We start from the raw sequence: 23,724 nt of genomic DNA on the forward strand, positions 1-23,724 counted from the left end.
ATATTGCAGGCGGAGATGTACCAATACCAGGATGCAATGCACACAGAAAATTTCACTTTAAAAAAAAATCCTTGCATTCAGTTACTACTTTCCCCCTTTTCCTTTCCCTGCTCCTGGGGAAGCTTGAAGTGGCGAGCCTGGGAAATGTAGTACAACAGCAGCAGCAGCGGGCGGCGCCGCGAGCGGATCCGGGCTACGTTCCATTCCCGGCGAGCGGATCCGGGCGACGTTCCATTCCCAGAGTCAAGGAGGAGGAGGGGGGCGGGGGAGAGACAGAAACTACATCTCCCATAATGCGCAGCGACCACATCGCCCTCCCCCGCCCCGCTATTGGTTGAGGTTGGGTTCGAGCAACGCGGCGGGACCAATGGCGGCTGGCGATGGATCGGAGGGGGCGGGGCTACCGTCGGCTGGCTGCCAGCGCTGTGGAGAGAAGTGCCACGACTCCAAGGCGCACAGGCTCATTTCGTTCTGTGCGTCCGCGGGGAGGGAGACGAGCCGGGAAAGGAAAGGGGGTTGAAGGCTAAAAAAAATAGGGAGGCATCTCTCGTACGATCTGCACCGCACAACAGTTGTATTCAACACCCAGGAGACAGAGGGAGATCACCAGCCTTGGCTCACGCTTGAGGTAAGGAGGCTCCATTGAATATAATGCAGGGCATTGTGCCCTCTTCACTTGGGGTGGGGGTGCACCCACTGCCTGTGGGCACTGATGCCCCCTCTCTGCACCCCCTCCCCCCAACCCTGTTATTGACTGTATCTCTGATGATAACGAGCCCTTTCATTCTGTTAAACCCAGTGCATACGTGTTCATCTGGGGAAGGGGAGGTGGGTGGGTGCTTGGGGAGAGAAAGTGAGGGGGGATTGAATTTAAAAAGGCAATATCTTCAGATTGGGGTTGATTTTTTTTTTGACTTGGGATAAATGCAACGATGTGTTGGGGTGGATGGGTTAAGTACACGTCCTGTCAAATGCTTAGACCCACTGGGTGAAACATTTTTTAGAAGCAACTTTTAATGAACTTTAGATTTGGGGAGGGGGAGAATTTTTACTGTTTCTTTTAAGTTGTGCTGATCTTTGAGTTTTAATTTTTTGTTGCAGTACCGAGCTTCTGCATTACTTTTTTTAATGCAATTAAAATAAACAGATGCAGTGGTATTTTGAAGTACCAGTGACACATAATGTTACAATCAAAGGCTAAGAATTTAAAACACGATTTAAACCAAGTAAAACATAAAGGTTAGCTTGCCTGGTGAAGTAGTTATTTTAATAGGACATTTTTTTGTAGCTTTCAGCCATCGGCCAGTAGTTACAGTGCAAAAAGTCATTTGTGAAATGTGACGTTGATGTATCTCTGTTTTAAAACGCTCTAAACCACAATGTTGGAATTACAGTTTCAATTTCTTTTTATTCCAGAGTGAATTTGACTTCGCTCCTGAATTATAATTCAGACTACGGTAGTAAATCTAAACGAGAATCGAGGGGGAAACAGAAACAGCTTCTACTAAGAAAAGTGGCTGTTTTAGTATTCTGCAAAAAAAAAGCTGGCGATAGAAGAGATTGCAGTGACTGATATTTTTAATGTAATTTTTTGGTGGGGGGGGGTCTTGGAAAATGTAGGTCGAGAAGATTTAGATTCCTGGGAACTGGGGCTGAAGTTTGGGTGAGAGAGAGAGAATCTGTCAGACATTCCTAAAATTAACCCTGTTCAGAAATCCTTTTTTTCCCCCTGTTGCCACGTAAAAAAACTCTCTAATTTTATTTTTTTTGTTTTCCCCCTCTCCGTTTTGTCTGGAAGTCTGATTACAATCACAGAGACCTCCCCCCATCTAGATTTTGTAAGATGGGCAGACCGTGCAAAGGGGCTGCAGAGCTTATTTTGAGAAGCTAACGGTTTGCGAGGGGGCAGACTGAGGAATGTGTGTACACGTTGGCTCTCTGAAATGCTGAAGATCCGGCAATGAAATCTGACCACTCAGAAACTGCCTCATCTTAATGCGGTGTCACCGGGATCCGGCAGAGAGAGAGAGAGAGAGCGGGAAGGAGATCCGCGTGGTCCTAAAGCCTTCCAATTCTCACCCAGCATATTGTGACGGAGGCAGATCCAACAAGCGATTGGGGTGGGGAGCAGAAGCAGACTTTTATTTCATCACCTCTGTATAATTATTTTCTTCGGAAGGTGCTCGTACATTTATTTATTCCTATTGTTTCTTTAGCAAAGAAGCAGTCCAGGGATATGTCCTGTTTGAATTGATTGGATGTTTTGCCCTGTTTGTGGAAAGATTTAACTGCAGGTTTGAGGTGATATTTGTTATGGACTGACTGCACTTTTATTAGTTATAACTGGACTTAATTGTGCAAAGCAATAGGATTCAGTACTGTGATTTGTGCTGCATCCCTTTCTCTGCATTTACAGTGTTTATTTGCAAGCCTTTTTTTCAATTTATTCTGTAGCTGTGGGTGATGGTAGTAAGGTCACATTTACTGCCCATCCCCAGTTGCCCAGAGAAGGTCTCTCAAGATCTCTTTGTCAGCCTTGGCTCAGTGGTAACTCTCACTTCTGAATCAGAAGGTTGTGGGTTAAACCTAGGCCTCTCAGGTGGATGTAAAAAATCCCACTGCACTATTTTGAAGAGCAGGAGAGTACTCCCGGAGTCCTGGAAATTATTTATCCCTGAACCAATATCATTAAGCAGATTAATTGGTCATTATCTCATTGCTGTTTGTGGGAGCTTGCTGTGCGCAAATTAGTTGCCGTGTTTCCTATATTATAACCGTGGCTTTAGTACTTCATTGGCAGTGAAGCGCTTTGGGATGTCCTGAAGTTGTGAAAGGCTCTATATAAATACAAGTCTTTCTTCTTTCTCACTCACTTCCATGTCTGTGTCCAGCTATCCCTCCACCTTCTAAACCTGTTTGACCTGAATACTGCACCTGGTTTTGACTCCCCATATGCACGCCATGCGAGATTGACTAGTGTTCTGCAATTAATATTTGTATATGTACAATTAATATGTTAATTATATCTGCTCCCCTCTCCTCTCTTCCCTACCCCCGCTCTCCTTTTCTTCTCCTTCCCAAAATGATCCCCGAACTTGTATCAGCCTCTGATGACAGGGATTCTGGATGCTGTTTCTGGTCAACCTACCGGAAAGTACATTTTGACCATTTGGCAATGCGGACTGGAAGAAACCCTTACCCCCGCCCCTACCAAGTTAAGAAGCCACAGGTTGAAACGTGTGACAATGGGATGTGGTTGAAGTTTTCAACATTGGGAATCCAACACTCCTGAGGTTATCCTGGAAAATGTACTAAAAAAAAAATGTATATTTCCTCGCTCCTGATAATTCAAAAATGATGTTCTCCTTCTGCCCATTCTTTATTTTCTCCCTCCCTCTCTTACCAACCAAAAAAAAAACTAGCACCCGTGGAACGTTAGCACAGGGGCTGTACAAGTGATCCAATGGAGTTACTGTAAATGGTAGTTTGCATTTGATTGTAGTAGATGTACAGATCAGATGGCAGTATGACAAAACAAAGCTAAGCAGCTTACAGGACCGTGGGGAAGCCTTATGAATAAGTTCTGTGGTACCACTGCTATATGTTCCAGATTTGACTAGTCCTGGGAGTGTTCTAGTTGCACTACAGATTTCAGAACCTCTACCAAACTGTATTCTAATTTTGTATCATTTCCAAAAAGTCCCTTGAACTTAATTTAGAAAGTAAAAAGCATCATTTGATTTTCCTGCTTCACAATAAAAGAAAGAAATGAAAGAAAGACTTGCATTCATAACTTTGCCTTTCACAACCTTGGGACATTCTAAAGTGCTTTACAGCTAATGAAGTATTTTTGAAGTGTAGTCACTGTTGCAATGCAGCAGCCAATTTGTGCACAGCAAGGTCCCAAAAACAGCAACAGTGGCCAGGACACTGGGGAGAAATCCCCTGCTCTTCTTCGAAATAGTGCCATCAGATCTTTTATGTCCACCTGAGAAGACAGACGAGGCTTCGGTTTAACGTCTCATCCAAAGGACGGCACCTCTGAGATTGCAACATTCACTCAGTACTCGCATGCGGGCCTGCTGCAATAGAAATGAGCTCTCGAAAATTCCAGCGTTAGTGGTGCGTCATGCCAAGCGCACAGATGAAACCCAGAACAAAGTACAAATAGTGTGGGTAAATCTACCTGGACAGATGCCAAGGGTCTTTTAGACAAATTAAGTTGGTGTAGAAGTGATTGCAATTGGCTAGAAGCCCACTTGTGCAATTCAACTGTCGGTTTGTTTGACTAAATGCATTTAAAAGTTGCAATATGCCCTTCTAATGAACTACAGCGATGGTGCCTGCCAACTGAGTTTAATGTAGTAGATTTTAAATTAAGAGCTCAATTGTTAGATAGTTTAGTGTTTATATTGGGGAAGTTTTCTGCCATTAAAAAGAAATGTTTGGTTAAAAGTCTCTCAGATAGCTTCATCAGAGATAAATGCACACGGAACATAGGAATAGGAGTAGGCCATTCAGCCTCTCGAGCCTGTTCCGCCATTCGATTAGATCATGGCTGATCTGTATCTTAACTCCATCTACCTGCCTTGGTTCTGTAACCCTTAATACCTGTGTCTAACAAAAATCTATCAACCTCAGTTTTGAAATTTTCAGTTGACCCCCAGCTTCAACAGGTTTTTCGGGGAGAGAGTTCCCCATTTCCGCTACCCTTTTGTGTGAAGAAGTGTTTCCTGACAACACCTCTGAACAGCCTAGCTCTAATTTTAAGGTTATGCCCCCTTGTTCTGGACTCCCCCACTGGAGGAAATAGTTTTTCTGTATGTACCCTATCAACTCCTTTACTCATCTTAAACACCTCAATTAGATCACCCCTTAATCTTCTATACTCAAGGTAATACGAGCCTAGTCTATGCAACCTGTCCTCATAATTTAACCCTTTCAGCCAGAACTTTCTTTGACTACAAATCGACTGTTTTATTCTTACAAATCCCTTTTTTTTTGAGACTGCTTTTCTCTGTTTCTAACCAAGAGGATGAAGGAAGAGAAGGTAGACTGGACAAGCATCTTTCACAACCCCAGGACGATCCAAAGCGCTTGACAGCCAATGAAGTATTTTTGAAGTGTAGTCGCTCTTGTAATGTAGGAAATGCAGTAGCATATTTATACACAGCAAGATCTGACTAACAGCAATGAGATAAATGACCAGATAATCTTTTTCTTTTGTGATGTTGGATGAGGCCAGGGTATAGGGAGAGCTCTTCTTTGAATAGTGTCGTGGGATCTTTTACATCCACCTGAGAGGGTAGATGGGGCCTCGGATTAACGTCTTATCCAAAAGTCGGCACCTCCGACAGTGCGGCACTCCCTCAGTACTGCACTGGATTATCAGCCTAGATTTTGTGCTCAAGTCTCTGAAGTAGGATTTGAACCCACAACCTGAACCCACAACGCAGAGGCAAGAGTGCTACCACTGAACCACGGCTGTCATCTTTTAGTTTTGGTTATGTTTAGGCAACCGGTTACTTGCAGTTCCACAGTTTGTCATTCAGATACATCCGACAAACCAACAGGACAATTAGAAATATCTAAAAGCCCTTTGAGACATTAGTGTCAAAACTTAATATTGTTGTCCTTTATTGAAGAGGGATCCAATTGGACTTTGCCAGATGTTTGATAGTTTTTCTTTCTCTTTTTGAGCCTAAAACTTACTAGTTAACCAAAAGAAAGAAAGACTTGCATTTATGTAGCGCCTTTCACAACTTCAGGACATCCCAAAGTGCTTTACAGCTAATGAAATACTTTTGAAGCGTAGTCACTGTTATAATGTAGGGAAACCATTGTTTTGTTAATTAGACCAGTGCTCCAGATGGATAGTGCAGACGTGCAGTGACTAATACTTTCAAGGACCAAACTTAAGATTTACTTTAGTCTTTTTCCAAGACAAAGGAGAATTGATCATAAAAATTACCGGCACAGGAGATTGGTGCACTAATACATAGGTGCGACCAATGGGGGAGGGGGGTGATGAGGGATATATCCACCCCCCCCCCCCCCAATAAAAAATTGGCATGAGTTTATGCCAACCCTTGCTCTGCTTCCCCCCACTCTAAATCCTGGAGTTGTCCCCTAAGGCCACATCTTTACATGTGACTGTATCTCTGCACTAATGTGCTGTGGAGTAATTTGCCATCACTATTTCCTGATACTGGCCAAATCACTGCAGATATAATTAAAGACCAGAGTCCTCCCCCTGGGAGGGGCAATTGGTGGGTAGTTAACTCAGGGCTATTTAAATTAATCCCTAGTGGCCAGATACAGAACGGGAGGGGCAGATGTTTGAGAATAATGTTTGGTGTATGCAGGGGTGGGGGAAGAGAAGAGAAGAGGTAAGAATGTAAATAATAAATTGGAGTGTATCATTAGAACCCTTTGTCCTCTGGTTTCCCCAGCCCACGCATTGTCTATGCCCAAGGAGGTATGTGTGCAACACCTCCCTGACCTTTACCGGTGTTACTCTGAAGCTGGCTGACTAGTGTGTGAAAGCACCCAAGGACGGACGCATGCGCGCAGGCACACGCACACGTGTGTACACACACTTTTTTCATTCTTTCTCTCCCTTTTTTGTTTTGTCTCTGTCTCTCTCTTTCTTTCCCATTTCTGTTTTGTCTGTCTGTCTTCCCCCCCCCCCCCCCCCCCCACCAATGCCTGTGGTGAAACACCTGGTCTGCAATGCCACTGGAGTCTAAGGCCACATCTACCCTACCGAAAGGCAGGTTTACAGGTTAAAAGGACATCTCCACCCAATTTGGAACCCTTCAGGCAAGACACCTGCTGTTTTTCATTTCAAATGATGTGAAGTAACTGGTTATTGTACAAAGACTTTTAGTGGGTAACTTTAGAAAGGTCACTCTCTGTTACAAGGACTCTTTTAGCGACGAAAGCTGGAGGCATTGGAAATTGCAGGTAACTTGCCTAGATTTTTAGAACGTAGATATCCCTCTGTGAAGTGAGTTTGTGCGGTCTCCACCTAGTTCTCATGGTCTCCTGTTCACGGCACAAACGTGTCTAGAAGTACGTCTTGGCAAATGGAATAGTTTGCATTTTTGCAATATGGTGGAGTATTCTCCCGAGGTTAATTTTAAATTTTGGATGAGATGTGGGCATTGCTGGAAAGGCCAGCATTTATTGTCCATCCTTAGTTGTCCTGAGAGAGTGTTGGCGGTGGGCCGCCTTCTGCAGTATAGTGGTTTGATAGAACTGAGTGACTTGCTAGGCCACTTCAGAGGGCAGTTAAAAGTCAACCGTGTTGGTGTGAGACTGGAGTCACATATAGGCCAGACCAGGTAAGGACGGCAGGTTTCTTTCCCTGAAGGACATTGGTAAACCAGTTGGGTTTTTACGACAATCCGACAGCTTTGCGGTCACTTTTATTGATATTGGCTTTTTATTTCCAGGACCCATGCTAGAAATATATGGATGTCTGGTGTGGGGCGGTTTGGGTTTGGCTCTGATGCCCATTGCAGTCTAGACTGATGTGTGAAGAAGGACCACTCGGGCTTGGGGCTGTGACATACCTCTGCCCAGCTTCCTTTTGGTACCATTTATGTCTCCTTCCTGCCATATCAATCACCAGGTTTAGTGAAAGACGAATGAAGATGAAATATCTCTAAACAGGTGAACTTCACACAAAAATGTAAATAATATAGGAAGAAAATCCAGTCTCCGATCCAGCTGTGTTACAGAGACCATGAATTTACTCCTGCAATGACGGTTGAAATTTAAGTCCAAATAAATAGGATTAAAAACAAACTAGCAATTGGCTGCAGTTATTCCCCCTTATTCATCCTGGCTTGTATCAGATGAATTAATAGTGAGTACAATCAGCACTTAAATGTTAGTGTCCGATTAACCAACTGTCATGTGTCACAGGTGCAAATCTGTAAAAGCTACATGTTTAATGCTTCGTCCAATTTAGGTTTTATCAACATAAGAATTTTGTCCTTTTTCTAAATGGAAAAAACTTTTGTATCTTGCATCAAATATTATAAAACATGAGAATTTTAACAGTCTGGACATGCAGAAAGTAATCTTCAGAAGTAAAAAGAAGGCTTCTCTCTCTCTCTCTCTCTCTCTCTTTCTCTCTCTCACTCGCTGTCAGAACCTTCCGGTTCAACTTTTCCGCTTCCCATCCCAAGGTAAGACTCTAGGAACATAGGAACAGGAGTAGGCCATTCAGCCCATTGAGCTTTCTTCTATATTCAATTAGATCATGGCTAATCTGTAACTCGTCCCTATTTACCCGCCTTTACTCCCAACAAAAATCTGTTGATCTCAGTCTTGAAAATGTCAATTGATCTCCAGCATCCACAGTCTGTTGGGGCAGAGAATTTCAGATTTCCGCTACCCTCTGTGAGGAAAAAGTGCTTCAATTTCACTCCTGAATGGCCTAGGCCTAGGAATGGTCTAATTTTGAGGTTATGCCCCTTGTTCTGGATTCCCCACCAGAGGAAATAGTTTCTCTATCTAACCTATCGAATCCCTTAATCATTTTAAACACCTCAGTTAGATCCCCCTCAACCTTCTTATAAACACCTGACTGTATCTGTGTTTGAGGTGCTGATACTGAAAGCCAGGTCAGGCTGAGGTCAATGAGTAAGTTACAGGAGAAGAAGCAAAGCAAGCAGATTCTTTCTGACCTTGGACTACTTAAGATGCTATGGTTCGTGAGAGTCTTTTTGACAATAGACTACAGTAAAGGCTGGCCCCTCACTTAGCCAATAACTGTTGATCATAAGTGGTAAGTTCTTCTAAGGAGACTTCTCTCATCTGACCGCAGAGGACATCTTTACGTAGGTGTCAATCCCTGACCTAGATCTACCTCACCAATCCTGCCTTTTGCAATACATATGAAGATTCACAGAATTGGGAGGGAGGTTTTCCAATTTTAAGCACAATGTAATTGACAGGTCAACTTGCCTTGAGTGTTTGTTTGTTTTTGGGAGGTAGAAGCAAGACAGTTTTACTTGAGTTTAGGAGGAGACTTTGGTTTTGTCACTCACAATCAAGAGGAGCAGACTGCATTTTACTCTGAGAAATTTAAGAAGCTTCATTCAGTTCAGAGGGGAGCTTAGCAATTCTAAAAATTTATCTTAGTATCACAAGCTGTCAAAGTGTAAGAAATGAAGGAGCAGTTTGAAAGGAAACAGGTGATGTCTGATAAGCCAGGAATGGACTATTCTAAAGGCCCTTGATGCCACAATCAACATGTCGCAGAAGATGCAACTAGCACATCGCAGCAAGAGACCAAAATAGCTCCTTGTAGAGGAGACCAATAGGGGACTACTTCTGGAGCAAACAGATAGTCAGATTTTCTACTGGCCTCAAAGACTTGAGTAGATAATAAACTGAAAAGATCACCCCAAGTGCAGTTCTCAAACCAAATGGTAAGTTACATAGGAACAGGAGTAGGCCGTTCAGCCCCTCTAGCCTGTTCCGCCATTCAATTAGATCTGTATCTTAACTCCATCTACCCGCCTTGAATCCGTAACCCTTCATACCCTTGCAGTACAAAAACCTATCAATCTCAGTTTTGAAATTTTCAATTGACCTAGCCTTAACAGCTTTTTGGGGGAGACAGTTCCAGATTCCAGATGTCCACTACCCTGTTGAGACATGGGGGCTAAATTCGTTGGCGACTGTTTTGGGCTGGAATCACGTGTTGAAGGAGGCAGGCCTGAGAACCATCCCAAGTTAGTCCTCGAGCCCCATTGTCTTCAGACCAACACGCTTAGGGTGCCCCGATGCAGCTCACCAGTCGGGGCCTGACTAATTTTGGACTGAGGTAAGTCTTGTTCTTCCTGACTCCACATTGAGATAAGTGTTTAAAAAAAAAACTTACCTGACAGTTACCTCGGCGACCTCCAACAGTCACTTTAAGGGCCGCCAGGTTAGGACGCTGTGGATCCTGAAAAATTAGTCTGAGCATGCCATGCACAAACTCTGACTAGCCTTAGCTGATTTGAGTATCGTGGGAAGTGACTCCGTCCCAAGCAGCAATTATTTTTTTTGCCTTGTGATGACCAATCCAGAGTCCAAGAGTCAGGTTGGTGGAAGGAAATCAGAGTTCAGTTTAAGGAAACCAGAGTACAAATGTCAGTTTAGTGCAAAAAAACCATGGTACAAGTGTCAATTTATTGCAAGGAAATCAATGTCAAAGAGTCAGTTTAGTGCAAGAAACCTGAGTACAGTGCAAGGTAACCAGAGTAGAAAAGTTAGTATGGTGCAAGGAAATCAGAGTACACGAATCAGTTTAGTGCAAGGAAACCAGAAAGCAAGAGTCAGTTTACTGCAAGGGAACCAGCATTCAGTTCCACGAAACCAGAGTACAAGAGCCAATTTCGTGCAAGGAAACCAGAGTACAAGAGACAGTTTAGTGCAAGGGACCCAGAGCACAGGAGTCAATTTAGTTCTAGGAAACCAGAGTACAGTGCAAGGAAACCATGGTATGCGTGTCAGTTTAGTGCAAAGAACCATGGTACAAATGTTAGTTTAGTGTAGAAACCAGAGCACAAGAGTCAGTTTAGTGTAAGAAATGAGTGCACAAGTTAGTTTAGTGCAAGAAAATCAGAATAAAAGATTCCATTTCATGCAGGAAACCTGAGTACAAAAGTTAGTACAGTACAAGAGTCAGTTTAGTGCAAAGAAACCAGAGCACAGTGCAAGGAAACTAAAGTAGAAAAGTTAGTATGGTGCAAGGAAATCAGTGTACACGAGTCAGTTTAGTGCAAGGACACCAGAGTACAATTGTCAATTTGGAGCAAGGGAACTGGAGTAAGAGAGTCAGTTTCGTGCAAGGGAACCAGAATCAGAGAGTCAGTTTCGTGCAAGGAAACGAGGGTCCAAGAGTCAGTACAGTGCAAGGAAATGAGTGTCCAAATGTCAGTATAGTGCAAGGAATGAGAGTACAAGAGTAATTTTAGTGAAAGGAAACGAGAGTCCAGGAGTCAGTTTCGAGCAAGGAGACCAGAGTACAGTGCAAGGAGACCAGAATACATGTCCGTTTAGTGCAAGGAAACCAGAGTGCAAGGAAACCAGAGTTCAAGATGCAATTTAATGCAAGGAAATCGGAGTATAGTGCAAGAGTCAGTTGAGTGCAAGGAGACCAGAATACAAGTGTCAATTTAGTGCTTGGAAACCAGAGTAGATGGCAAGGAAACCAGAGTACAAGAATCAGTTTAGTGCAAGGAGACTAGAATCCAAGAGTTAGTTTTGTGCACATCCACTGTGATCTCCTTGTTAACTCTTCTATGCCTGGTATTGTGGTTACTGAGTTGTCTGACTGGTTTCCTCCCTCTTCTCCTGAAGGCACTGACCCATGTTGGAATATATTCCTATGGGTGCTAGCCATCCTCTATAACCTGAACAAAATTACCATTCTTCATGCGTGAGTCTAAGGAATAAGGCAGGTAATTTGACCATGGGGGGGACATCGTAGCTGTGCTCGTTCCTGTCCTCACCCGAGGTCCTCACATCAGCACTTTCTAGCACGGGTCACTGAAACACCATCAAGAATGGGAATCCCATTGTAGTTCCTTACTGGATAGTATCATAGTAGGTGCAGCACAGGAGGAGGCCATTCGAACCATCGTGCCTGTGCTGGCTCTTTGACAGTGCTATCCGATTCGTCCATTCCCTTCTCTTTCCCCATAGCCCTGTAATTTTTCCCCTTCACGTATTTATCTAATTCCCTTTTGAAGGTTACCATTGAATCTGCTTCCACCACCCTTTCAGGCAGTGCATTCCAGACAATTATGACTCGGTGCATTTTTAAAAAAACATTTCCTCATGTCGCCTCTGGCTCTTTTGCCGATCACCTTAAATCTGCGTCCTCTGGTTACTGACCCATCTGTCACTGGAAACAGTTTCTCCTTATTTACTCTATCAAAACCGTTAATGATTTTCAACACTTCTATCAAATCTCCCCATAACCTTCTTTGTTCTAAGAACATCCCCAGCTTCTCCAATCTCTCCACATAACTGAAATCCCTCATGGCTGGTACTATTCTAGTAAATCTCTTCTGCGCTCTCTCTAAGGCCTTGAAATCCTTCCTAAAGTGTGGTGCCCAGAGAGTTGAACACAATACCCCAGTTGAGGCCTAACCAGTGTATTATAAAGGTTTAGTATACCTTCCTTGCTTTTGTACCCTCTGCCTCTATTAATAAAGCCCAGGATCACACATGCTTTAACAGCCTTCTCAATTTGTCCTGCCACCTTCAAAGATTTGTGTATGTGCACCCCCAGGTCTCTCTGTTCCTGTACCCCCTTTAAAATTATTTAATTTTGCCTCTTCATTCTTCCAACCAAAATGCATCATTTCACACTTCTCTGCGTTAAATTTCATCTGCTATGTGTCTGCGCATTTCACCAGTCTGCCTATGTCCTCCTGAAGTCTGTTACTATCTTCCACATTGTTTACTACATTTTGGATTTTTGTGTCATCTGCAAACTTTGAAATTATATCCTCTATACCCAAGTCCAGGTCATTAATATATACCAAAAAGAGCAGGGATCCTAATACTAACTCCTGGGGAGCACCACTGCACACTTTCCTCCAGTCTGAAAAAGAACTGTTCACCACTTCTGTCTGTTTTCTGTCCTCTAGTCAATATTGTATCCATGCTGCTACAATAGTATAGTAGTACAGCGGATAGTACTCTTAAAGAGTGAGGTATAATATTACAGACATTAATGGATGTACGATAGATGTCAGTAGTGGCTCAGTGGTAGCACTCTCTCCTGAGTCAGAAAGTCACAACTCTAGAGAACTGAGCACAACTGAACCAAGGCCTCGTATGCCCTTTCAGATGGACGTAAAAGATCTGACAGCACTATTTCGAAGAAGAATAGCAGAGTTCTCCCTGGTGTCCTGGCTGATATTTATCCCTTAACCAACATCACTAAAACAGATTATCTGATCATTATCACATTGCTGTTTGTGGGACCTTGCTGTGCGCAAATTGGCTGCCCAGTTTCCTACATTACAACAGTGACTACACTTCAAAAATACTTCATTAGCTGTCCTGTTTTATCATGGGATGTCCTGAGGTTGTGAAAAGCGCTACATAAATGCTAGTTGTTCTTTCTTCCTTATATCACTGCTTAACGTGGCTATCACTCTTCAATGCCCCAGTAATTTTATAGTACTAGTACTAACATGATAGCCGTTGAACGGGTGCAGTATGTGAATTGACTTGCAGTTAAATGATTTGACTTGCCAGTGTTGAATTATTAATTATTTGGGAATGTAGTGATTCTACTGCTTCCTGTTTTAAGGATAAATTAGCAATTTTTAAAAAATAAAGCACAACTTGTGCTTTGGCTGGCGAGAGGCAGCTGAGCTTGCTGCAATCATGCATTTCTAACTCTATCCAGGCCCTGCTGGTGGGTTAGTTGATAAATATAACATGGGGGCACAGTGCAGACTAATGAGGTCCTAGGTTTGAGGCCTGATCCGATCTCGGTTAGCTGAGCACCGTGGAATGGGGTCCTATTGGCTTTAGGCTCCTTGAGCTAGCATGGGGTGGTGCTCCTGATTGCTGTGCAGTGGCACCTATTGGGAATTGAGTGAGTGAGAGAGACAGACAAGGAGGCAGGCCCCAGGCAAGAACCCAGGCTCAGCTATGAGGATGATTACTGTATTTGAATGGATGCCACATTTGGATGTTTAATGTGCTAGTAGTACATTCCACTCTACTGACCTTTAATGGAGGCGTCAGCCCGTTCAAACTAAATGGGTTAAGGCCTGCGTCAGAGTATCGTGTGCAGAAAGGTGGTGCGAGTTTAAGTGTTTACATGTGAACTTCAATTGGAATTTCAACCCTTTTATTACCTGGTTGCACACGCTCAGAGTGGGCGCATAGACAAGTTACCAAAGGGCTGCCAACACTTGGGCACCCTAGAGCAGAGAAAGGTTAGTGGGAGATTTAATAGAGGTGTTCAAAATTATGACGGGTTTTAATAGAGTAAATAAGGAGAAACTGTTTGCATTGGTAGGAGGGTCAGTAACCAGAGGACACAGATTTAAGATAATTGGCAAAAGAACCAGGGGAAGATGAGGAGAAATATTTTTACTCAGCGAGCCGTTATGATCTGGAATGCACTGCCTGAAAGGGTGGTGGAAGCAAATTCAATAGCAACTAGGGAATTGGATAAATACTTGAAAAGGAAAAATTTGCAGGGCTAAGGGGAAAGAGCAGGGGAGTGGGACTAATTAGATGGCTCTTTCAAAGAGCTGGCACAGACTCTTCTGTGCTGTAAGATTCTATGATTTTATGTAGCACGTTATCATAGCCTCACGATGAGTCAAAGCACTTGCAGATATTTCATATTGTGTTGTTTGAACTGACACACCCATTTGGTCCATTTTATCCTTTAAGTGTAAAGATACCGATACTAAATTGAAAGTCATAAACTTGCTGGCACTAGATTCGATAGTAACTTTCAAAAGGGAATTGAATATATACTTGAAAAGGAAAAATTTGCAGGGCTATGGGGAAAGAGTAGGGGAGTGGGTCTAATTTGATAGCTCTTTCAAAGAACCAGCACATACACGATGGGCTGAATAGCCTCCTTCTGTGCTGTATGATTCTGTGTAACCACAACCCAGAGAAAGTCACTGCCTTCCAGTGAGGAGGGGAAGAAAGTTTGAAAAATGTAAGCCCTTCCTTTCTTCCACTTGTTTTTTTCCCTCCTTTTTCCGCCTCCCCACCTGCCACTTCCCATTTGCCTGACCTGATTTTCTTGGCAGCATGTTATATGGGAACAGAAGCAATGAACTCCCTCCTCTGTCCCCAACCTCCCTCCTTGGAGAGGTGGGGAAGATGGCAGGAGCAGCTATTCAAAGGCGCATTCTTTAATTTTACTTTTTCCTTTAATGATCAGCCAGGAATTTATTCAGTACAATTTTTTTTTAAAATCCTGTCTAGTTTTAATCTTCTTCCCAGCTCAAATTAGATTCTAATGGACATTTGCTGCGTTTTAACAAATTTTATATAAACATACCCCATTCTATTGCAAAATCCCATTCATGAGAACAGGAGTAGGCCATTCGGCCCCTCAATCCTTTTCTGCCATTCATTTATATCATGGCTGATCTGTATCTCCACTCCATGTACGCACTTTTAATCCATATCCCTTAATACCCTTTCCTTACAAAATTTATCAATCTCAGTTTTGAAATTTTCAATTGACCTAGCCTCAACAGCTTTTTGAGAGAGAAGGTTCCAGATTTCCACTGCCCTTTGTGTGAAGTGCTTCCTGACATCACCCCTGAATGGCCCAGCTCTAATTTTAAGGTTATGCCCCCTTGTTTTGGACTTCCCTGACAGGGTAAATAGAGATAAACTATTTCCTCTATCAACCACTTTAATCATCCTAAACACCTCCATTTGATCACCCCTTAATCTTTTATACTCGGTCCTCATAATTTAACCCTCTAAGCCCCGATATCATTCTGGTGAATCTGAGCTGCACCCCCTCCAAGGCCTCCTGAGGTGAGGTGCCCAGAACTGAACACAGTACTCCAGATGGGGTTTAACCAGAGTTTTATATAACTGTAACATAACTTCCACCCTTTTGTATTTGCCTCGTGCTGCAGGATGCAGTAGCGATCTACTGAGTTGTGGATGCTTCATGTTCTTTCACATAAGAATGTCCATAACACACAAGTAACAGTGTGATGACATTAGTTCACATTGAGGCCCTTTCTAGATCATGTAGCTCAATGTCAGCCATTATTTGATACTGGTTCTATTCTTATTGAGAAAGATTACCACTGATATTTTGTTATGCAACTCTGTCGCTAGAATAAAACTGAAATTTCCCTTTGACACGTCCTTCTAATCTCTTAGCCCAGTACTTGGGTGGTTACTTTCTAAATGTGTCTCTTTAAATGGCACCCCATTAAAATTAATTTAAAACAAAATCAAATTGATGCAGAGCCATATCATTTTAGTGTTTGGATGTTATTAAGTTTGAGAAATGTACTGCAAGCACTCTTGATATCTTATCACTAACAAAATGTGTTGTATGTCAAAGTTGTCAAAAAAAAAACAGAAATGAAACTGAGATTATTGGTTAAAATAGATTAAACCGTAACGTCTGCTTCACCATAGTTAAGAGAAGTTAAGATGTTACTTGATAGAAAGAAAGACTTGAATTTATATAAGCACCTTTCACGTCCCAAAGCGCTTTACAACCAATGAAGTACTGTTGTAATGTGGGAAAGACACCAGCCAATTTGCGCACAGCAAGTTCCCACAAATAGCAATGTGATGACCCAGATTTTGCTTTCAAAATAAGGGTGAGGCTAATGGCACTCGCCGTTATTTAAATGCAAATGCTACAGCAACTTCAGGTGAGGGGCAGATGCGCGACTAAACTCAAATATCCAAAAGTTGCTGTCCGAGTTGTGCCACTCCGCCGTTAGCTTTGCGTAAACGGCATCTCCTTGTCTGCCTCACCGTTGAAATGCATTGAATGGCGTGAAGCTGCTGTATTTGCACGGTAGACATGAACTAAACTTGCCACAGAAAGTTAATTCTTGTCCATTTCAGTCTAAGTACCCTTTTAACAATGTGATAAGTATTAATTACTACCAGTCAAACACACTGGCACTGAAAATTAACTATTATAAGTGTGGAGTCTCATTCCTTCAGATTTTAATTGTTGAAGATTTAAAAAGTGTAAAATCTAAAAAAAAAGAAATTTCTTTTCCTTTCTGCCTTTTTTTCTCTCTTAATCCAATCTTTCTTTCCCTCTCTTTATTTCTCTTTCTGTACCTGATTTGATATTGAATTCACCCACTCTAATTTACACTTCAGTCTTTGTGCTGTTAATTTCACAATCCTTCAATCTGATTGGTTAAGAAGATACACAGTTGCTTGCCCTGTTCACTCAGGCCCCTGAGATAGATGCCCTGTTTCTCTCGCTGCGACGTTACCAGATTGCACTTTCAGCAACTTGCCATGAAAAAATTTTAAAACCGTAACATACAAGGGCAAGTCTAATTAACGGCAGATGCCATTAGATGCCCTGCTACAGCAAATTGTGGCCCATTCTCTGATGTTGGTTGAGGGATAAATATTGGCCAGGACACTGGAGAGAACTCCTCTGCTGTTCTTCGAATAGTGCCATGGGATATTTTATGTCCACCTGAAAGGGCAGACAGGGCCTCCATTTAACATCTCATCTGAACGACGGCACCTCCGACAGTGCAGCACTCCCTCAGTACTGCACTGGGAGTGTCAGCCTAGATTATGGGCTCAAGTCTCTGGAGCGGGGCTTGAACCCACAATCTTCTGATTGGTTTGTGTTTTAAGGGAAAGTGTATTCTATGAAATTGTTGTCTAATTCTAAATGTTATGAAGAGAGAGTGCCTCTCCATCAGATCCTGGTATCATGTTTTATATTCTAGAACTACTGGTCAGAGGAAGCCGGAGAGCAGACATTTTGGGTGGAATTGTCGCTTGTGAAACTTAATGAAATTCTACTCTAGTGAATTCGGGAGTGTGGGGTGCTGGTTGGGAATGAAGAGTGACTGCCACAATCTGCTGCTCCATTTTTGATGTCTCGAGAGTGGAACTTGATGTCACACGGCAGGCAGGTTGTACACCCATTGGCCAGCGTTTTCACCAGCCTGTGACTTTACCCCCATCCCATCCATTTTAATGGCCAGGAAAGTCATATACTGGCAAACACAGAAGCAGAATGTCCAAAGTTTGATTCTAACCAGCATCACAATTTGCACACAGCAAGCTCCCACAAACAGCAGTGAGATAAATGACCAGATCATCTGTTTTTTAGTGATGTTGGTTGAGGGATAAATATTATCCCCTGCTCCTCTTCGAAATAGTGCCGAGGGATCTTTTACGTCCACCCGAGAGGGCAGATGGGGCCTTGGTTTAATGTCTCCGAAAGGCGACACCTCCGACAGTGCAGCACTCCCTCAGTACTGGGTCAGGGTGTTGGTTTGTTTACTCTGTGCCAGGTAATGGCTCTTTGATCTGCACAACAACACTTTTTGTGCTGACAGGCATCGTCTTAAAGCTGAGGCCTCCATGGGAAGTGATAGATAGCTGACTGTCTGTCGGGGACCTTCCTTCCGTAAAACTTTTTTGAAAATTAAGTCGATCCTACTTTAGGAAATAATTGCTGCAGGCCGTTTCCACATTTGAAATTGTGTAGGAGAGGGGAACCTTTAGACGGCGCTGATGTGACTGGGGAAGCTTTATTACTCGCAACTGTTGTCGCACTGTAGGTTGTCGTCAGGGAAGAAGAATAATCCAGTGTAATGCATCTCCCCACTTCCTTCACTCCACCATTGGCGGCCGTGCCTTCAGCCGCCTAGGCCCTAAGCTCTGGAATTCCCTCCCCAAACCATTCCGCCTCCCTACCTCTCTCTTCTTTAGGATGCTCCTTAAAACCTATCTCTGACCAAATGGTCCATTTTATCCCTTTTTAAGTGTAAAGATATTAAATCTGAATTGAAAGTCGTAAGTTTACACTAGGTTAACCCATTCTTCTTTTAAAACTGTAAAATTCAGGGGAATTATTCTTTGCCGTTACATTCTGTCAGTTGATGTCTTTATTTTGGAGAGTGGAATGCTGGTTAAATAACAGTGTCAGTTTAGAGAGAGAGAAAGAAAAGGGGAGTAAAAGTCCCAATACTTATCCAGTGGTGAATGTGAAAACTGGGGGTGCTGTTCAATGGACTAATTGAGCAATTCATCTATTTTCACACCATAACTTACCAATTACAGCCCTTGCCCGTGCTTCTGATTATATCTGTCCTCAGGGACCCAAACTTTTCCTAAAGGAATGCCCATCACTGTTTTTAATTTTTCCCTTTTTTTTGAACTGGCAAGGAGGGAGGGGGTCGAAAGTCAATTCGTCTTTTTAAAAAAAAAATTGTACATGTCAAAGTACGGAACTGTTGACCCCAATTCTCAGGAGGCCCACGCCAAAATCCCTCGCAGAAACCCTGACCTCTGCGCTTGTGTGCATAAGTCGCTAGTTCACTTTGTTCCCTTTCGCAAGACTTGACCCTGTTTCTAAATAGTGTCGACTCTTTTTTTCCTCTCCATGAAGTGAATTTTTTGCAGTTCTGAATTGACGGAATTTTCGGAGGGGCCTTCTGGTATTTCTTTGTTGAAAGCACAGAGTCTTGAGCTTAAAATTCAGAACTCGTGCACCCCTAAGGCCTGGCCCAGCACAACACTGGCAAGAATAAATATTTACTTTTCTGCAGTGGGGGTGGAAAGAGCTGGCAAATGTAGTCGACATGTGAATGTTTTCTTTATTTAGTATTTTGAGAGTATGGATTGTGAGCTTTTAGAATTCATTAGCCTACCCCACTTAAAATGAGATTCTCTCCTGTTATAAAGTCAGCATTGCCTCACATCAGTGAAATGCTTATCAAAGGCTCTGATTGTAAATTGACACATTCTGTGACAAGACATGCTTTAATCTCAGCATGTTGTAGCAATCCTTGTGCTACAATTATCGAGCAGTTTTGCTTGTCGCCAAGTAACAGTGTAAGTGCAGCTTGAATCTGGGCCCTACTTGACACTAGAATTCATAAGACAATAAGAAGTAGGAGCAGGAGTAGGCCATACGGCTCCTCAACAAGATCATGGCTGACCCTCTACCTCAACTGCACTTTCCTGCCCTATCCCCATATCCCTTGATTCCCTAAGTGTCCAAAAATCTATCAATCTCAGTCTTGAATATACTCAACAACTGAGCATCCACTGGTCTCTGGGGTAGAGAAGTCCAAAGATTCACAACCTTCTGAGCGAAGAAATTTTTCCTCACCTTGATCCTAAATGGCCGCCCCCTTATCTTGAGACTATGACCCCTAGCTCTAGACTCTCTAGCCAGGGGAAACAGCCTCTCAGCATCTACCCTGTCAAGCCCTCTAAGAATTTATATGTTTCAATGAGATCATCATCTCATTCTTCTAAACTCCAGAGAATATAGGCCCATTCTACTCAATCTCTCCTCATAGACAACCCTCTCATCCCAAGAATCAATCTAGTGAACCTTTGTTGAATCCCCTCTACGGCAAGTATATCCTTCCTTAGGTAAGGAGACTAAAACTGTACACAACACTCCAGGCGTGGTCTCACCAGAGCCCTATATAATTGCAGCAAGACTTCCTTACTCTTATACTCCAACCCCCTTGCAACAAAGGCTTACATACCATTTGCTTTCATAATTGCTTGCTGAACCTGCATGTTAACTTTCTGTGATTCGTGTACAAGATCACAGAAATCCCTCTGAATACCAACATTTCTTAGTCTCTCACCTTGACTCTGGAATTCAGCAGAACGAGAATCTCTGGAGCCCTTGCTTGGCTTCGGAGTCTGTTCGAGCCCTCCCGCCTGATTTACACTCCAGGTTCCACATTGGTGCAAAGTAGTTTTGGCTCCGCGCTATTGAGTATAAACACTCATTTAGATACAGTTCTAACCAAGCGATTTGAGCAGATTCTACATTTTGTTCTTCAGAATAATTTCATTAAAAAGAAAGAACTTTGTATTTATATCACGCCTTTCACGACCTCAGAACATCCCAAAGCACTTCACAGCCAATTAAGTACTGTTTGAAGTGTAGTCACTGTTGTAATGTAAGAAACGTGCCAGCCAATTTGCGCACAGTAAGGTCCCACAAACAGCAATGAAATAAACGACTAGATGTTCTGTTTTAGTGATGGTTGAGGGATCAATATTGGCCAAGACACCAGGAGAACTACCCTGCTCTTCTTCGAATAGTGCCATGGGATCCTTTATGTCTGCCTGAGAGGGCAGACAGGGCATTGGTTTAGTATCTCATCCGAAAGACGACATCTCCGACAGTGCAGCACTCCCTCAGTAGGAGCGTCAGTCTAGATTTAATGCTCAAGTCTCTGGTGTGGGACTTGAACCCACAACCTTCTGACTCAGGCGAGAGTGCTACCACTGAGCCACGGCTGGCACCTTATTACCTATTAGTTCCCCCCTATTATTTCCTTGTCCTCTCAGTTCCTCTTTTCTCCCCCCACCCCCAGATTAGCTTCATGTACCTGGTGTTTGCCTTAGTCCATGGATGGTTTTCAACTCCCTGTAGGACTTAGCAGGAGATGTGCTCGAATAGTGTGAAGTGTGTGATTCTTCTTGACGAAGCTGCCTGAGGTGGAGAAGGCCAAGTTTAGGTTTCATGTAAAACTGATGTGTCCACTGTGGCTCAGTGGGTAGCACTGTTGCCTCTGAGTCAGAAGGTTGTAGGTTCAACCCTCAGACAACACCTAAAACACATAATCTGGTCTTTATCACATTGCTGTTTGTGGGACCTTGCTGTGTGCAAATTGGCTGCCACGTTTCCTACATTACAATAGTGACTACACTTCAAAAGTACTTCTTGGCTGTAAAATGCTTTGGCACATCCTGAGGTCATGAAAGGCACTATATAAATGCAAGTTTGTTTTTCTTTCTTTCTGATAAAAATACTCACCCTCTCTCTCCTCCTTCAAGACGCTCCTTAAAACCTCTTAGACCAAGGTTTTGGTCACCTGTCCTAATATCTCACATGGTTTGGTGTCAAATTTTGTTTGATATCGCTCCTGTGAAATGTCTTGGGATGCGTTACTATATTAAAGGCGCTATATAAACGCAAGTTGTTGTGTAATAGTTCTTCACTTAAGCAGATTGTCCTTGCTAAAATGAAGAGTCCTCGTTTAGATCCCTGTTAATTTTATATTTTGTTTTGCAGGTTGATACAGAAAGAAACTTTAACCAAACATGGATATCTACGATCCCCAAACCTTGGGCTTCATGGTGTTTGGAGGCTTCATGGTCATCTCTGCCATTGGAATCTTCTTGGTCTCCACCTTCTCCATGAAGGAAACTTCCTATGAAGAAGCCTTGGCCAAGCAGAAGAAAGAGCAGGAAAAGGCTCAACAGGTTAAATCGGAGAAGAAGAAGAAAGAGAAATCTGTGGAAAAGAAAGGAAAGCCAAGGAAAAGAGATGAGAAGCCCAATGGGAGAATTCCAGAATCTGAGCCAGCGCAGGACATCTCGGAGGCAGAGGTTGAAGTTGAACCAATTGTCGTGCCAACTGTTGAGCCTCCAGTTATGGCCGTTTCTGCTCCTCCTCCTCCAGAGTCTTCTCCCCCAGCATCCAAAGAAAAAAGGAGGAAGGATAAAAAGGTTGCCAAAGTTGAACCTGCCCCTAGTCCCGTTCCAGCCCACGCTCCAGTCACCGGTTCCTCTAAACAAGCTCCTGCCCCAACACCTGCACCCATGCTGGAGACGGTTACTAAGGAGGTGCCCGTGATGGCAGTCCCCCCAGTCGGTGCCCAGCTGAGTGCCCCCGTCGCTGCTACCCCTTCTGCTGTTGGTGCCAAAAAGATTGACTTAACTGCGAACCAAGATGAACCAAAGCAAGACGCCCCAGCTAAGAAGAAGATCGCACCTAAGAAAAAGTCTGAGCCTAGTAAGTACTTTAGAACTGTTGAGTTTTTTGTTTCCTGGCGTCTAATCCTTTCACCATTCCCAAATAGTCAAAATGCTGGGCATTATCTGCCACACATCTGTCTGTCATCTTTGTGCCATATGTGTCTGGAAATGTCTTGCCCTTTCCCCTCCCCCCCAGGTAAAGAAAGAAAAGAACTAGGACTTATACAGCACCTTTCATGACCTCAGGACATCCCAAAGAGCTTTAGTCAGTGAAGTACTTTTTAAGTGTAATCACTGTTGTAATGTAGAAAACACAGCAGCTAATGTGATAATGACCAGATAATCTGTTTGTGATGTTGGTTGAGGGATAAATATTGGCCAGAACACCAGGGGGAACTGCTCTGATCTTCGATTAGTGCCATGGGATCTATTCCGTCCACCCGAGAGGGCAGATGGAGCCTAGGTTTAACTTTTCATCCGAAAGACAGCACCTCCGACAGAGCAGCTCGCCCTCTGTACTGCACTGGAGTGTCAGCCTAGGTTTTGAACCCACGATCTTCTGACTCAAAGGCAAGAGTAGCACCGACTCAGCCAAGGCCGACAATTCCATATCTGGTAAGTGCCTAATGTCTCCCTGGTGACCTGGCTGAGATGTGGAATTGTGGGTGTGACCCCACTGAACGTGGGCAACACACTGAAGAACTAAAGAAAATTGGATTTTGCCCTTTAATGTTTGCAGTGGACTGACTATAAATGTGAGGAAACATACCCAACATTTCCATAAGAGAAAGAACTTGCATTTATATTGATTGCTTACACTCTGGAAATGACCACTGAAAGACTGTTTGGAACTCCTGCTGATTCGTCCTGAGTTGGCTTCCTTCAATGCTTTTCTCTGTTTCGTAATATTTTCACACATGGTGTTGGTTACATTTTTAATTTTGAAGGAGGAGCTTCAGTGAAAGTTAGCTTGATTGTTATTATTTGTGTTCTATTATTTTTCTCTGTTTAAAAGATGTCAAAATAAGCAGACTGTCGTTACGAGGGACCTTGAGATGTTCAAAAATTCAATTCAATTCACAAGGTATTCGTTTCCATGATATGCTGGGCTTTGAATATGTGATGTTAGTGAAAACAAGTTCTTAAAATTAAGTCAGCAGAAATTTGTAAAAATGCTGAGGTTTATTGAAGAAAATCAAGTTCTAATCAATGTAAACCAAATTTACA

General features: G+C 43.0%; 1 protein-coding gene across 6 annotated transcripts in view; it reads left to right on the forward strand.

Annotated features, from left to right (window-relative positions):
• The first annotated feature begins 424 nt into the window (after positions 1–424).
• Positions 425–23,724, forward strand: part of LOC137324677 (ribosome-binding protein 1-like) — a 112,929-nt gene continuing 89,629 nt past the window's right edge. For 2 of the 6 annotated variants that reach the window (XM_067989260.1, XM_067989258.1), the window contains exons 1-2: positions 427–628; positions 21,812–22,534. In XM_067989260.1, coding sequence (XP_067845361.1) covers positions 21,841–22,534 — 694 coding nt within the window. In that variant the 5' untranslated portion in view covers positions 427–628; positions 21,812–21,840. Of the gene's footprint in view, positions 629–21,811; positions 22,535–23,724 lie in introns of all 6 variants that reach the window. The other 4 variants (XM_067989257.1, XM_067989259.1, XM_067989262.1 and 1 more) reach the window with 3 other exon arrangements.

This window comes from Heptranchias perlo, chromosome 8 (genome assembly GCF_035084215.1).
Source record: "Heptranchias perlo isolate sHepPer1 chromosome 8, sHepPer1.hap1, whole genome shotgun sequence".
Classification (NCBI taxonomy): Eukaryota; Metazoa; Chordata; class Chondrichthyes; order Hexanchiformes; family Hexanchidae; genus Heptranchias; species Heptranchias perlo.